The sequence below is a fragment of the Xenopus tropicalis genome, chromosome 2 (genome assembly GCF_000004195.4).
Source record: "Xenopus tropicalis strain Nigerian chromosome 2, UCB_Xtro_10.0, whole genome shotgun sequence".
Lineage (NCBI taxonomy): Eukaryota > Metazoa > Chordata > Amphibia > Anura > Pipidae > Xenopus > Xenopus tropicalis.
Window position 1 is genome coordinate 143,235,838 of NC_030678.2, and position 14,747 is coordinate 143,250,584.

A 14,747-nucleotide genomic window follows, 5' to 3' on the forward strand; every position below is an offset into this window, starting at 1 on the left:
ATCCCACCGACAAGAATGTAAATTGTCAGTGGGATGGTATATGTATCGTTTTAGTCGCCCAAAGTTGCCTCGCAAGGAAAAATTAAGGCGGCTTCGGAGAACTGAAACGTCGTGTATGCCATTCCACCGCCGATTTACATTTGTGCCCGTGGGATGGTATGTTGGGGTAGTGAAGATTTATCACAGGCGACGAATCTCCCCGTGTGCCACTGCCCTTAAATACCTCACAGTGTAGTGACACTTACTGGAATAACACCAAAACATACAAGTATACATAATAAAGTGAATTCCATAGTTGCAGTCCAATATGTATTCCATATTTGCAATATCCATTTTTATTCAAACAATTTCATCCAATTCACATTTATATCAAGATAATTACTTGAGGTAACAATAATATTGGTTAGCATACATGATAATTATACTTATTGCTTATGTGTAGAAAAAGGATTTTTTTTTCTTTCATCTGTATTTACCTTTTCCTTCACTGTAAAATAAAGAAAGAGCCATTAGTTTACATAAAACAGGTACAATTAATTGCTTCAGTCAAGCCTATAAGGAGTATTAGGGCCGCAGCAGATGTGGAGATTAGTCGCCGCACAACAAATCTCCATTGACGCGGGCAACCTATCTCTGATATGCCATCTCACCGGCTAGAATGACATATGCGGCGTCGAAATCGCGAAGTTTCCTCTCAAGGCAACTTCAGTGATTTTGACAAATCGCCCCACCGTGTATGCCTCTGTAAAAGTCTTGCTCTAAATTTTCTACCCTAGTGGAGACCTCCTCCAACATCATCTAACGTAATTGCGAAATAGAGTTGTAACAGTCAGCCCAGTGTCGGCTAACAGATGTTTGCTTTGTTTTTACATTGCGTATTGCACTCCTATGTTTATTCAGCCTTTGGGAACCATTCTGTTAGTTTTTATAACATAAACAAGACCACATGGACATTCAAAAGATAAATTACCTTTGTGGACATTCATTTAAAATAACCTGATATTTGGATGTGAAATAGTGCCCCCCTTAATGCTGTTCTGACAAGATAAACAAGGATAGGTACCTATGGCAGCTTTACCAATAAATCTTTGTGTTTGTGTAGGTTTGGGTGTATGAAAAAACCCCTATGTACCAAATAATTATCAAGGTTTTTGCCTCTACAATAAGCAATAGCAGAGATTGATTAAAACCTTAGAGGTAGAAGAGTCATTCAATAAAATAGGCTAGTATTTCCTAACCACGCTGCACACTTCCATAAAATGACAATGATATGTTATGACAAACAGAATTCTACCAGTGGAGGATTTATTTTGTGCGGGACCTAAATAAGGTGTCATGGGAAATATACTACACTTCACTTTTCACTTTGCATAAGTCTATCAGGATACCCTCTGGCTTTGAATGTATTCAGAACCGTATTGGTCGTGCACCACTTAATAACAGTATTATCATCATCTTTATTTAATGTTGGTATTTACTGGGGGTGGAAGCGGCAAGTTTTTATACCTGTTACCCCTAGAACATTTCACTATTATTACAAAAATGAGACTTACCAATCAGAGCATATTTTATCTAAAAATGTTGCCTCTTACAACTCCCAGCATTCTTTCTGTTCACAGAGAGATGGAAGAAAGCAGGTTGCATATATAGCAGCAGTGTTCATAACAGGTGGGATACATTTTTATTTCCCTCCAGAACAGAATTGTAATGCATTGCTGGAAATGTCCCCTACCTCACTTTCACTAGCACAGGAATTTGTTATATTTACTTTCCTCAACTAAAGTCATAGTCATGTCCGTATAGTTAGTACAGGCTTTATCTGATGTGTTCCTGTAGTTCAGTAAAACCTAAAAGGCTTTCCTTTTGACAGCTAATTACTAGTAACAACATGTGTCTCACATTATAAGGTGCTAGGCCCTTTAACCTTTCCCTGCCAAACAGTATAGCCATGCACTGCTAAGCAAAGCACAATCCCATTTAGTTAAATAGAACCTGAAAAAAAACCCTAATTTGCCACAGTCAACAGAGTGAGCAGAGTGCAAAAAAACAGGTTATATGGATAAATGAATTACTGCAGATCTCTTCGCTCTGTTTCAGAGGAAGAACTTCTATCACATACAGAGGGCTGTGTTCATGATGGGGGGGCATGTAGACTTCCCCCGCCTTCTATCCGTAACCTATTTGCACACCATTCACTAACAGAGAGCAACCAGACCAGGGACAGAAGTTCTCTGCATGAACACAACTTAAATTATCCTTTTTGTGTTGCTGGCACTCATTTTAAAGGAATAAGTAAGTGATAGTGTCTCTAAGACCAATAATAAACTACCCTTCCCTAATCTGAGGTTTCTGTATACCCCTACAGCCCCCTATTCTGATGGAAGGCTGGGCTAAATCCTGATAGGCTGGCACTGGTTACATTTGTCCACTATCAATCCCCAACATAGCGGGGAAGGACTGAACTCGGTAACAAACTGTAGGGAGGCATAGAGCAAAATAGTTTTTGTTTCCCATTTTAGACAGAAGATCAGCAAACCATTCATGAGACTGGAAAACCATAAATACCAGTATCAGCCCAAATTTTTTTGAGTGCAGAGAAAAGTTTAAAGGTTAATCAGCCTGGAAACATTTATTCCACATACACAATAAATCAAAGAACTATGATAGCATTATCTGCTACAAGTATGTTATATACCAGTATTAAATCAAAATAAGAAGAATCTGGTCTCATCTGCTTTCTCACAGACCAGAATATAAAATCCACTTTCCACCATTTCCCTTGTTTCCCTCACAGGCTCTGATATAGAACCTCATATCTTCTCAGTAGCCTTAAAGGAAACTATACTCTATAACTATAACTTTGAAACAAAAATAAAGAAAATGATATATAAATATATATACATATTGCATAAAACAAACAAACCAAGTGCACAAATACATATATAACATAAGCCATTAAATGGCTGTCTTACTCCAGCACTTCTTCGTGTTGCTTTTAGAGCTGCATCACATGTCAGGTGATCTCTGAGGGAGCACAAAGCCACAAAATTCATTATATTTTAGTTTGGATCAAATACAAATTACTGCTTTATTTTTACAGAGAAAATCAATTTTAAAAATCTGAATTATTTGATTAAAATGGAGTCTATGGGAGACAGGCTTTCCGTAATTCTGAGCTTTCTGGATATCAGGTTTCCGGATAAGGGATCCCATACCTGTACTATGTAAGAAGTCCAAAAAGTTATCCATACAATGCATAGGTACTGATTTACTCCATCCATAGCAATCATTTATTTCCACTACAATTGATCCATAACATATTAGATCAGGCCTGCACGCACTCTCAGGAAAGTGAATGCCATTTAAATTAATTAAATTGCACTGGCCTGGGGTGCTTTCTTGAAAAGTGCCATGCTGTCATGTTGCATCCAATGAGCTATGCATCCCCTGCACCCACCAGGTCGGTCCATGCGCAGTATTGTGCTTTTGCTCAGTTAATATATTGTGCATATTATGCTTTTGTGGAGGATTTTACATTTGGTTGAATCCAAAAATAGTAGGTTTGGTGCATCACAACAAATAGATGGAAATGAGACAAAAATTATTTTTGGTGCAAGTGGTTAAAAGGGTACTGTCATGATTTTTATGGTGTAGTTTCTTTTTATAAATTATACTGTTCACACAGCAAATAATTCACTCTACCATTTAAAATGTTATTCTTGTAATATTGGCGTGTAGGTGCCATCTCAGTGCCATTGTGCCTGAGTCTGAGCTTTCAGAAGGAGCCAGTGCTACACATTAGACCTGCTTTCAGTTAATCTTTTGTTTCTCCTACTCCCATGTAACTGGAGGAGTCCCAAGCAGGACTTGGATTCCTTACTATTGAGTGCTATTCTGATATCTACTGGGAGCTGCTATCTTGCTCCCTTCCCATTGTTCTGCTGATCAGCTGCTGCAAGGAGGGGGGGGGGATATCACTCCAACTTGCAGCTCAGCAGTAAAGTGTGACTGAAGTTTATCAGAGCACAAGTCGCATGGCCGTGGCACCCTGGGAAATGAAGATTATGGCTAGCCCCATGTGAAATTTCAAAATTAAATTTAAGAAAAATCTGAGTTTTTGAAAAAACAGATTTAAATGCAGGATTCTGCTGGAGAAGCTCTATTAACTGATGCATTTTGAAAATAACTTGTTTTACCATGACAGTATTACTTTACAATTACACTAGGACCCATGCCCTCACACAGCAATGTTCTGTTTCCTTTATCCTTTGAAATAGCCCTGCAATGTGCAGGTTGGTTTCTATGGAGTGATATTTAAAGCGTTATTTCTGTTGTATGGACTGTGCCAATTTAGATTTTGCTGCAGGGGAAGCCCATACTAGTAAAACTAAAACTCTTTGCCAAAGGTGTCTTTGGAAAAATTGGGAAGCTATCCACAAAATTCATCAGTAAGACCCCAAAACATTGATCCTGGGACCTTCCAGGAAACCATTTTCTCTGGTCTGGGAGGGTTTGTAGCTATTATCAATATAATACTGTTAAAAGTATCTACCCAGCACTAGAGACATGTTGGTATAGTCTGGGGTCCCACTACTGAGGGTGCATACATAAATATACTTGATATTCACAAGGGAACCCACCTCCTCTGAAAATAAGATTTAATAAGCCCTAGGTAAGAAACAAAAAAAACACAGTATCATACAAAGATAAACAACTTATTGTGTATGTGAGGTAGTTAGAACTGTAAATATGTGTGTCACATATTACTGTATGTGCAGTTATTTTACTGATGCCAGCTACGCACTGAAGGCCATTTGTGCCTCTTTCTTTTTCAAGGTCAAAGTGGTTGGTGAGTTGTGGCATGCTGGCCTGCGGCACTCAAGTGGTTTCATTTATGGGATTTCTCTTTAACAACAATGGGATCCAATATCCCATTGTTGGTTTTGGGCACAATTATAGCTTAATTTATAGCCTACTACTAAGGGCCCTAAACCCGAAATGCAGCCTTTTCCTGGTCTGATGCACCAGTGTTTTCATCCATTTGTGAATAAACCAACTTTTTACCTTTGGAACCGGTATCTTTAGTATTATTTGTAGCATACTTATCATTGGGATAAACAGGAAACAAGACAGGCAAAATGCTGGGTACTAGAGATGTACAATCAACCCTAACCTGCAGTAACCTAACCTGCATCAGACCCGCTGCACCAATTCATATACAAGTGCCCAACCCACACCATCTCTGACATCACTGGGGATTAGTGCGAGCACCAATATATAAACAAGTGCAGCCCATCACTTGTAGCAAGGTGCAGAGAGGTCATGGAAATAGCGGGGAGTCATTGAATTCAGCCCCAAACCACCTCTGGCCACAACTCGTCAGCCTGAACCTGATTTTGAGCCGAACCACGAATCACTGCTGGGTACTGACCAAAAAATAGTCCTACAATGGTAGTTGTAACTGAAGGAGAGCTGGCTTCTGCTACATTGTTTCAATCAGAGGGAGAAATAATAGTTGTAATTAAAAATTTTTGATGTTAAAACTAGACTTGTGAGTGTGTAGACTTTGAGCATTGCGCTAGAATTCTATTACAGGTATGGGATCCGTTATCCGGAAAACTGTTATCCAGAAAGCTCTGAATTATGGAAAGTCCGCCTCCCATAGACTCCATTTTAATCAAATGATTCAAAATTTTAAAACTGATTTCCCTTTTCTCTGTAAAGGTGGCCATACACGGGCCGACTATAGCTGCCGATATCGGTCCCTTGGACCGATTCGGCAGCTAATCGGCCCGTGTATGGGGAGAGCAGAGCGGCCTGGCCGACCGATATCTGGCCTGAAATTGGCCAGATCGGCCAGGTTAGAAAATCTGGTCGGATGCGGTCCCCGATCCGACTGCCCCATTGCCGCCCACATAATCCGATCGTTTGGCCCCAGGGCCAAACGATCGGATTATTATTTTTTTTACCTAAATGCTCCCCGATATCGCCCACCCGTAGGTGGGGATATCGGGGGAAGATCCGCTCGCTTGGCGACATCGCCAAGCAAGCGGATCTGCTCGTGTATGGCCACCTTTACAATAAAACAGAACCTTGTAATTGATCCCAACTAAGATATAATTATAATCCTTATTGTATGCAAAACAATCCTATTGGGTTTAATTAAAGTTTTATTGATTTTTTAGTAGAGTTGAGGTATGGAGTTCCAAATTACAGAAAGACCCCTTATCTGGAATACCCTTGGTCCCGAGCATTCTGGATAATGGGTCCTATACCTGTACAGGGAAACTATACCCCAAACAATGTAGGTCTCTATAAAAAAACCCTACTTTATCTAAATAAACCATTTTCATAAAAATATATTTTTTTAGTAATATGTGACATTGGGTAATCCAAAATAAAAAAAATGCAATTTTAAAGTCCTAAGGTCAATTTAGGGCACAACAGGCAAGATTTTGTCTTTCCCTCCCACGCATCTTCCTGTTACAGTTAGAGCTGCATTACTTCCTGTCAGCTGATCTCTGAGGGAGCACACAGCCCATCACTAAATGGTGGCTCAAGGGAAGGGATGTAATATATATTCCAGTTTGGTAATATACTTTAATAGGCCACTTAATATGATATAAACTGTTAGTTAAGCATTCATTCTGGGAGCATAGTTTTCCTTTAAAAAGTAATGATTAGTGAATATTCTGTAGCCAGAATTGACACTGTAAGGAGTTAAAAAAGGCACCATTGCCCCTTTGATAGAGGTGACGTTGAGAAAGATGTAAAGTGCTTCTTTTACTTTGTTGTTATCACTGATATACAGAAAACAAAAAACTAGCTCAGCAGCAAGCAATACAGTCACTATTGGGAATAATGGGCTGCATTAACTCATGCTTCATGCACACATATACAAGCCACCACAGGGGGAACACATGAAGAAACTCTTGTCTGTAAAACCCCTAAGTCAGTGTCATTCACAGCAGTATCTTATAACCAAAAAGAGCCTCTTCCCGACTTCTAATGCTATCACTCACAGAACATGACATTATATAACAAAACTGTATAACAAATTATAGCCAAACATTAATGTAAATCTGTACTGTACGCTGCACTGCTTTTTATGCAACTATCACTGGCAACTTTCCTACCAACCAAATTATTGGTGCAGTTTTTGACAATGGTAAATTTAATGGAACAATAATAAGAAATAAAATTGCTATATTTCAGAACCTAATCTTCTGCTTCTCACTTTTTCTCTAGGCTGCTGTTTGGAAATCTGAGGCTGCTGCAGAAGGTGCCAGACACCTATGGCAAAGATGGGTCCTATGCTGCACCTCACACTGAGTCTGTGCTGGCTTGGGATCATTCAAGCTATTGATTCAGAAGGTAGGTCTGAGAAATAAGAGGTGTTACTTTACATATCTGAGTAAGATTTTAGCAAACAAAGCACCTGTATTAGTTGCAATAATATACCAAATAAATATAGAACGTAAAGGAACAGTAACACTGTTGAATGAAAGTTTGAAAGTAATTAAATATAATGTACTGCTGCCCTGCACTGGTAAAAAAATGTGGTGTTTGCTTCAGAAACAATACTGTCATTTATATGAACAAGCTGCTTTGTATCCGGGGGGAAGCTATTTAAAACTGAAAAAATCACAGGTTATATATGTCTATGAAGATTTTCATTCATCCAGGTCATGGTATATCTAGTATAAATAAATCTAAAGCAACTGGACCAAACAAGTCCAGTTGCTTTAGATTTATTTATACTAGACACAGGTTATGTAGCAAATAACAGATAAGCTATGTATAGTTCAGGGTCAGACTGGGGTGTGCGAGGCCCACTGGGGCTGCTACCTCAGGGGCCCCCACACCGCCAATGCATCTGCCCACCCACTCATCTACTGCCAGCCCCCTCCCCCCAAGCATGTGTACCTTATGCGATCGGAGGAGGGAGGGCAGCTGGGAGTGGCACGTGAGTGTCAAATCTGGCCCAGCGGGCTCAAAAGGAGTTGCCCTCAAGTTATCCCAGTGTTCCACCAGCCCAATCCAACCCTTGTATGGTGGGATTCTATCTGCTATCTGCTATGTAACATTTGCCATTAGCCTTCATTCAGCTTAAATAGCTGCCGCCATGGCTACACAGCAGCTTTTACCAGAGCAGGGAAACTGTACATTATATTTTAATTCCTTTAAAACAATTTAATTTGTTGTTATTGTTCTGTTAAAGGGGTGGTCCACTTTTATGTTAAGGTAATACTGGACTGTGGAACGAGGAAGGTGCTACCATGTTGGATACTGCTATAATTACTAAATAATCTAGAAAAATGTTACTATCACTTTAATATAACAAAGAAAACACATTACATTACTATACTTACATTTGAAAAAAAAACATTTTTTTTAAAGTCTGTGGAGAACCACCGTTAGTCCATACACCTGGATCTCGAATTGTGGGCGGCCGTAATGCGCTTCCAGGAGCCTGGCCATGGCAGGTTAGCCTTCAGTATTTCAGGACACTTTCTGGCTATAGCCATAGATGTGGCGGATCACTTATTCAAAATAACTGGGTGCTGAGTGCAGCCCATTGCTTCCGTGCAAACCGGTATGTATTATTTTAATTTGTTATCCTGTATAGATTATGCACCAGCCCTTATAACCCACCATACAGCACTTAGCATTTAATGGTCTCCTGTAAAAAGGCATACAACTGATTGGAAGTTATAGATTAACCAATCAGTGACCTTTGCAATGATATCAGTAAAATGGCTTGTGCTTTGAATTTATTTTCTGAAGAGCTCAGGGTCGGACTGGGGTGTCCGGTGCCCACCGGAGCTGCTGCCTGGGGGGCCCCACCCCAATCTTGTGCTCCTACTTAATGTCAAACCCCCCCAGCATCACATAATGCTCTACCTCCTTGCAGCTGTGATGGGGGGGGGTGGAGTCGTCGGCACTTACAGTTACTGGCAGGGGGAGCTGACCTGGCTTGGCAGGGGCAGCAGAGCCCACAAGCAACAGGGCCCGCTGGGTTTTTTTTTCTCAGAGATCCATCAGGGGCAGAGAGAATTATGTTGGGGGTGGAGAGCTGAATGTTACACAGTTCAAGTGGAATGGAACAAATGGATTGTGTAAGCATTAGTATGACTTAAACTGGCCATCCACAGCTCAGTAATATGTTACAAAACAATAGCAAGGTGGCCATACCCTCTGTGGCCCCTGATAGGCTTTCCATCAACCTTTCCATCAAGCACAGGGGGTACCTGGTTGGCCTTGCCTTTACAAAGACACATATTTCTTTGTGCCTTATTATTATACACACTATATTTTACAAGAAAAATAGGTTTTATTACACATTAGTGCCTAGACTATTCTAAATAACTTATCTACTATCTGCTTTGGAAAGAGCCCAAAAGACAGGTAAGCACTATAGGATCATATATACTGTATATTACAGAAAATATGATTCAAAAGTTATTACTTAGTAAGTTCAGTTGGGGGAAGTTCATGCCTCAGTGGTCAGTGACTGCCCCAATTTAGAATAGTCAAGCAATCAAAAGCATTCCTGGCATTGTAGCTCTGTATTAATACAGCAACTGCAAGTCATTGACCAACACTTGGGCATTAAATCTATCTTCTTTCACAGGAATCCTGAGTATTGGAGAGCTGTTCTGGGTCTTCATAATATATTCATGGAAGGCAGTCCAGTTGTGAAAGCTAAAATCAAACAGATAATAATCCATGCAAGCTATGATCATATTGCTATAACAAATGACATTGCTCTGCTGCTCCTGCATGACTTTGTCACGTACAGCGACTATATTCATCCAGTTTGCTTGGGAAGTGTAACAGTACCAGACTCATTGACTGCCTGCTTCATAACTGGATGGGGAGTCACAAAAGAAAAAGGTAAGGTGTTTGTACAACTGATGGTGCTGTATAAATGTACATATGCATTTCTAATCTATATGAAATATATTTTATTATGTATGTAATGTATTAGTGATGTATATGTTCTAGTGATGCTTTGATCTAATGCATTTCAGGATACATTTAGATAGTAACCTAGTACCCTTAGTAACCTTAAACAGGTCTGGACTGGGACTCAAAATAGGCCCTGGCATTTTAAGCACACAGAGGCCCAAACAGCCCCCCTCCAGCCCAATGCCAGTGACTGTCAATGGCATCTTACAGCAACCCCTCTGTAGGGTTGCCACCTTATTGTTACTATCATACCAGCCTTCGAGTCAGGGGCATCACATGGGGCAGGGAAATGGGCGGATTATAGATGTCTGGCCTTATAAGGGGTAATTCGTCTGCAGAGAGTGTCAGCAAAGAAAGGGATCAGGGTCAGACTGTGCCGGCAGGACACCAGGAAAAACCCAGAGTGCCTTGCCAACCCAGGCCCGATCCCCACCTGCCCTTCTCCGTCACTACTCTGCTGCGCTCCTCCTGTATAAGGTGTGCACAGGGGGACAGGAACTGGCAGTGAGTGAGCTGGTGGGGACCCCAGAGGGAGTGTGGGGGCCCCTGGGGTAGCAGCCCCAGTGGACCTTCACACACCCTTGTCTGACCCTAGGAGGGATTTGTCAATTGGCAATTTAATTGCCAGTAAATTTGTAATTCCAGCCCTGGCCCTAGCTGGTGATTTACCAGCTGGGTCATCAAATACCGACAGGGTGGTAACCCTACCCCTCTGGCATTTGCCAGAATCCACAGATTGCTAGTCCAGGCCTGGTCTGACAGAGTTTATTACTGATGAGTTTATTTAGGTGTATAATTACATACTAAACCCTTATGTCTATGAAGATTCTCATTCATCCAGGTCATGATATACAGTATCTAGTAGAATTAAGTCTAAAACAACTGGACTTTTCTGAGTTTTTCTTGAAAACGTTTCACCACTCATCTGAGTGGTGTGTTAATCCTTCAAAGTACATGACTGGAAGTGTGAACTGAAATGGAACACCTTCATCAATGAGAATCATGGTACCATTGTGATTGGATCATACCTTCTTACACCTGTCAGTTTCAGCTAACACCTAACTGAATAAGTTCAATGGAACCATTGTGATTGGATGTCTGTGACTCTACTACCATCAAGAGTTTAAATACTGGGGAATTCCCTACCAGTCATTTGAACTGAAGAAGCCACTCGGATGAGTGGTGAAAGGTTTTCAAGAAAAATTCAGAAAAGTCCAGTTGTTTTAGACTTAATTCTACTAGATACTGTATACTAAACCCTTCAACACAATCTTTGCAGGGCACAAAACCTTGGGGAAGAGGGCCTGTTTCATACATTATACACTGCAAATGCACCAATCAGAACACTATATAAAGCTCTCTATACTCCTGAGGCCCCCAAGTTGCCACAGGCCCTGCTATCACTATTGTTACTGCCCCAGAGAGTACCTTTTTATATTAAAGGAGAAGGAAAGTGTAATGAAGAGTTAATCCCGAGCTGCAGGCTTACCTTCAGTTCTCTCAATAGTGCCCTTAAGTTTCCCCATACTTCACCCATTCAGAAGATCAGAAGCCAAACAGAGAAAAAAAATGCTGAGCTGGGTAGAGAAGATTCCCATAATGCATCGCTCCCCTAAGACTTAGCGACTTGTTACTGCAGGCGGCGCATGCGCAGAGGGCAGAAGCGTCCGGGTTGCCATGGTGACGCAGCGTCGCTGAGCTCTGTGACAAGCAGGAGGGGGAAGGGGGGCGGCCAGGTGCTGCGAGCGGCGATTGTTTGTGGCAGGAGCGGGGGTTTGTGGAGCTTGGGGGGGTTTGTGGAGCTGCAGGATCTTTGTGACAGGAGCGGGGAGCTGGCTTGTGCTTTTCAGCCCATAGAGACACGCTGGACAAGATGGCGGCACCGTTCACTGAAACAAGCATGTAAGTTCTAGTAAGTGTATCTCTGTAATTCTTTCATTAGGCAAGCCAGGAATATAGCGTTTTACACAGCAATAGTAGTACTTTTTAATATTGTGCGTAATAGATTTTGCCTTTCCTTCTCCTTTAAGCTGTGTTTTTTTTATTTGGGATGAAATATTTTTCATTTCTACTTTATAGGCTCAATATCAGTGATTTTACAAGAAGCACTCGTACAAACCATTCCTTATTCTGAGTGTAACTCATCCTCATCATATAATGGATTCATTACTCAGAGTATGATTTGTGCTGGAGATAACAGTGGAGCTGTGGATTCATGCCAGGTGAACAAAGCCACATTTTTTGTCAGGTGCCTCCATTTGTTCCATCAGCTTTAGTGCATTCCCATTAAGGGGCTTAATTACCAAAGCCTACAGTCAGAGATTCGTCTTTATTAAACAAATCAACTTTCCACTTGACTTATGATTGATTTGACCATCAACTGGGCTGTAGTTAGCTCAGGGCTCACAGCACCTTAACCCCCCCCCCATTCATTTGGTGATCAGCACATGTGCAGACAGTCTTGCTCTCCTGTGCCTAATGCCCCAATCCCTCTGGTTCTCAGCAAGATTTAGCTACAGAGGGGTGTTCACCTTTAACTTTTAATAAGTTATAGAATGTCCTATTCATAGCAACTTTGCATTTGGTTTTCATTTCCTTCCATTTCTACCTTTCCCTACCTTTCAAATAGGGGTCACTGGCCACAGCAGATTGGAAACTATTGCTCTGTGGGGCTACAATTTTATTTTTGTTACTTATTACTTGTTTTTCTATTCAGTCCTTCACCTATTCACATTCCTGCCTTTCATATACATTATTGCCTTGTTGCTAGGGTAAATAAAACCCTAGCAACCAGATAGCTGCTGAAATACCAAACTGGAGGGTGGTTGAACAAGAAACTAAATAATTGAAAAACCACAAAAAAATAATAAACAATTGCAAATTGTCTCAGAATATCTCTGTCTACATCATATTAAATGTTAATTTAAAGGTAAACCATCCCTTTAAATACTGCCCTACGTATTGATATTTTCAGAATTACATTTTCACAATCCAGAAATCACAAATTCAATATTTATGATTATAGCAAACTCAAAATGATCAGAAGTTTCATTTCTCCATTTCAGATTGAAAATACCAGAGAAATGAATCGCAATTAAATGTTTTCATTTGGGCACTGAGATTTTTTTTTTGAAAAAGAATGCTTGGATTTGTGACTGGAACAGGGCAAACATTAACCATTTTATTACATGCAGATGGAGCATTCTTTAAAGGGGGAACTTACAACAGAGTTGTTGTATTAAACACTACAACAACCGTGCAGGCACACAGAGAGGAGTGGATGTTGGACTGAATAGCACAAAAGCAGATGTTTTCCAGGCCGACCTCCGCTTCGTGTGAACATACTTGGGCGGTTGCCGTAGTTTTTAATGCAGGCACACGGAGAAGTGTAGGCAAGCAGATCCGCTTCTGCCCAAAAACGAAGGGCTGAGAAAAGCCCTTGTCCTAAATATCCTGATTTTAACTGTCTTTGTTCATTGCCAGTGTAATGTTCTCATGTATTGTACATGCTGCCCTAGGGGGATAGCGGAGGACCCTTTGTTTGTTATAACACAGAAAGGATGAGATTTTACCAAATGGGCATAACCAGCTTTGGATATGGCTGCGGGAAACCAAATTTCCCTGGAGTATACACCAAAGTGGAGAGCTATGTGAGCTGGATAAAGGCCCATATGGCGTATGAGAAGACAAGCAACACAGAATGGAGCCCTGAACGCCAAAACAAAGCTGCGGATAGAAGCACAAGCATTCTGTACCTGCCTGTTACACTGATATGGTTAATGTGCATTACTTCATGCCTTACTAGCCAATAAGGGCTTATCTTCATTACTGTGTGTATAACTCAAATACTGTTTAATCGTTAACTTTGCCTTATAGATGCTTTATTTACATGTCTCAGCACGAGAGCACAAATACTGCAAATCCTTATCTCCTCTTTAGTGTCCCTTTAGCAGTAGCCATTGCCACAATTTTCTTCACCCGTTTGTATTATATTAAATACAAAATATATACTGTATTTTATTATTTAAAAATTATTTACATACAAAAGTACCATATACAGGCAGATTTCCATTGACTCCAAGCCAAAGCCATCTTAAGCCTAAAATCAACTGTCATTTCAAATGTACTTTGCCCCTATTAACAGCTGAGTAAATACTATTGTTGATCTTTTCAAAGGTTTACTAAATGTTTCCTTCTGGATTTATAAATGGTTATATTGTATATTCATGGAATGTATATATGAAAAAAATGACAGCAAACTTCAGTGATTCCTTTTTGTGACTGTATAAAGATGGAAGTAAAACTGTTATTTAGTGTACGTGCATGGTAGGTTCACTATTTTGTCATTGTGCCAAACAATTCTTATGTCAAACAAATTGCTTGCCTACACCTCACTTTGGTCAAAATAAAAAAGACAATAATTCTGTAAATAATCACACAAATTTATTATGTATTTATAGAAATTTTATCACACCCAGTAGCCAAAAAATATGAAGACATTTTACAATTTGTTAAAATCTATCCACTAACATTTGGTTTTAACGGACATGGCATGAGGGTTCCATGACTAATAAAGTAGGTGCTGAGGGTTACTAGTGGAATCGAAACAAAAATATCCTGCTGACATAGGGATGACCAACCTGGGTCCCCTAGCTGGAAAACTTAAACAACTACAACCAGCCAAGAGCTGAGCTGGGGGTGGCTCTGTGCTCCAAAACCCCTGGAAAATGAAAAACATGAAATACAGCAAAACAAATGTAACCTACTGAAGGAAG

The 14,747-nt window shown here is 40.4% G+C and overlaps 1 protein-coding gene across 2 annotated transcripts; it reads left to right on the forward strand.

Moving 5' to 3' along the window:
* The first annotated feature begins 4,344 nt into the window (after window positions 1-4,344).
* tmprss12 (transmembrane serine protease 12) lies at window positions 4,345-14,402 on the forward strand. 2 transcript variants are annotated; one of them, XM_031895644.1, is made up of 6 exons: window positions 4,345-4,672; window positions 7,249-7,374; window positions 8,401-8,596; window positions 9,635-9,897; window positions 12,052-12,194; window positions 13,491-14,402. In XM_031895644.1, the coding sequence occupies exons 2-6, from the start codon at window positions 7,296-7,298 to the stop codon at window positions 13,782-13,784; spliced, it is 975 nt and encodes a 324-aa protein (XP_031751504.1). In that variant the 5' UTR covers window positions 4,345-4,672; window positions 7,249-7,295; the 3' UTR covers window positions 13,785-14,402.
* Window positions 14,403-14,747: the final 345 nt, after the last annotated feature.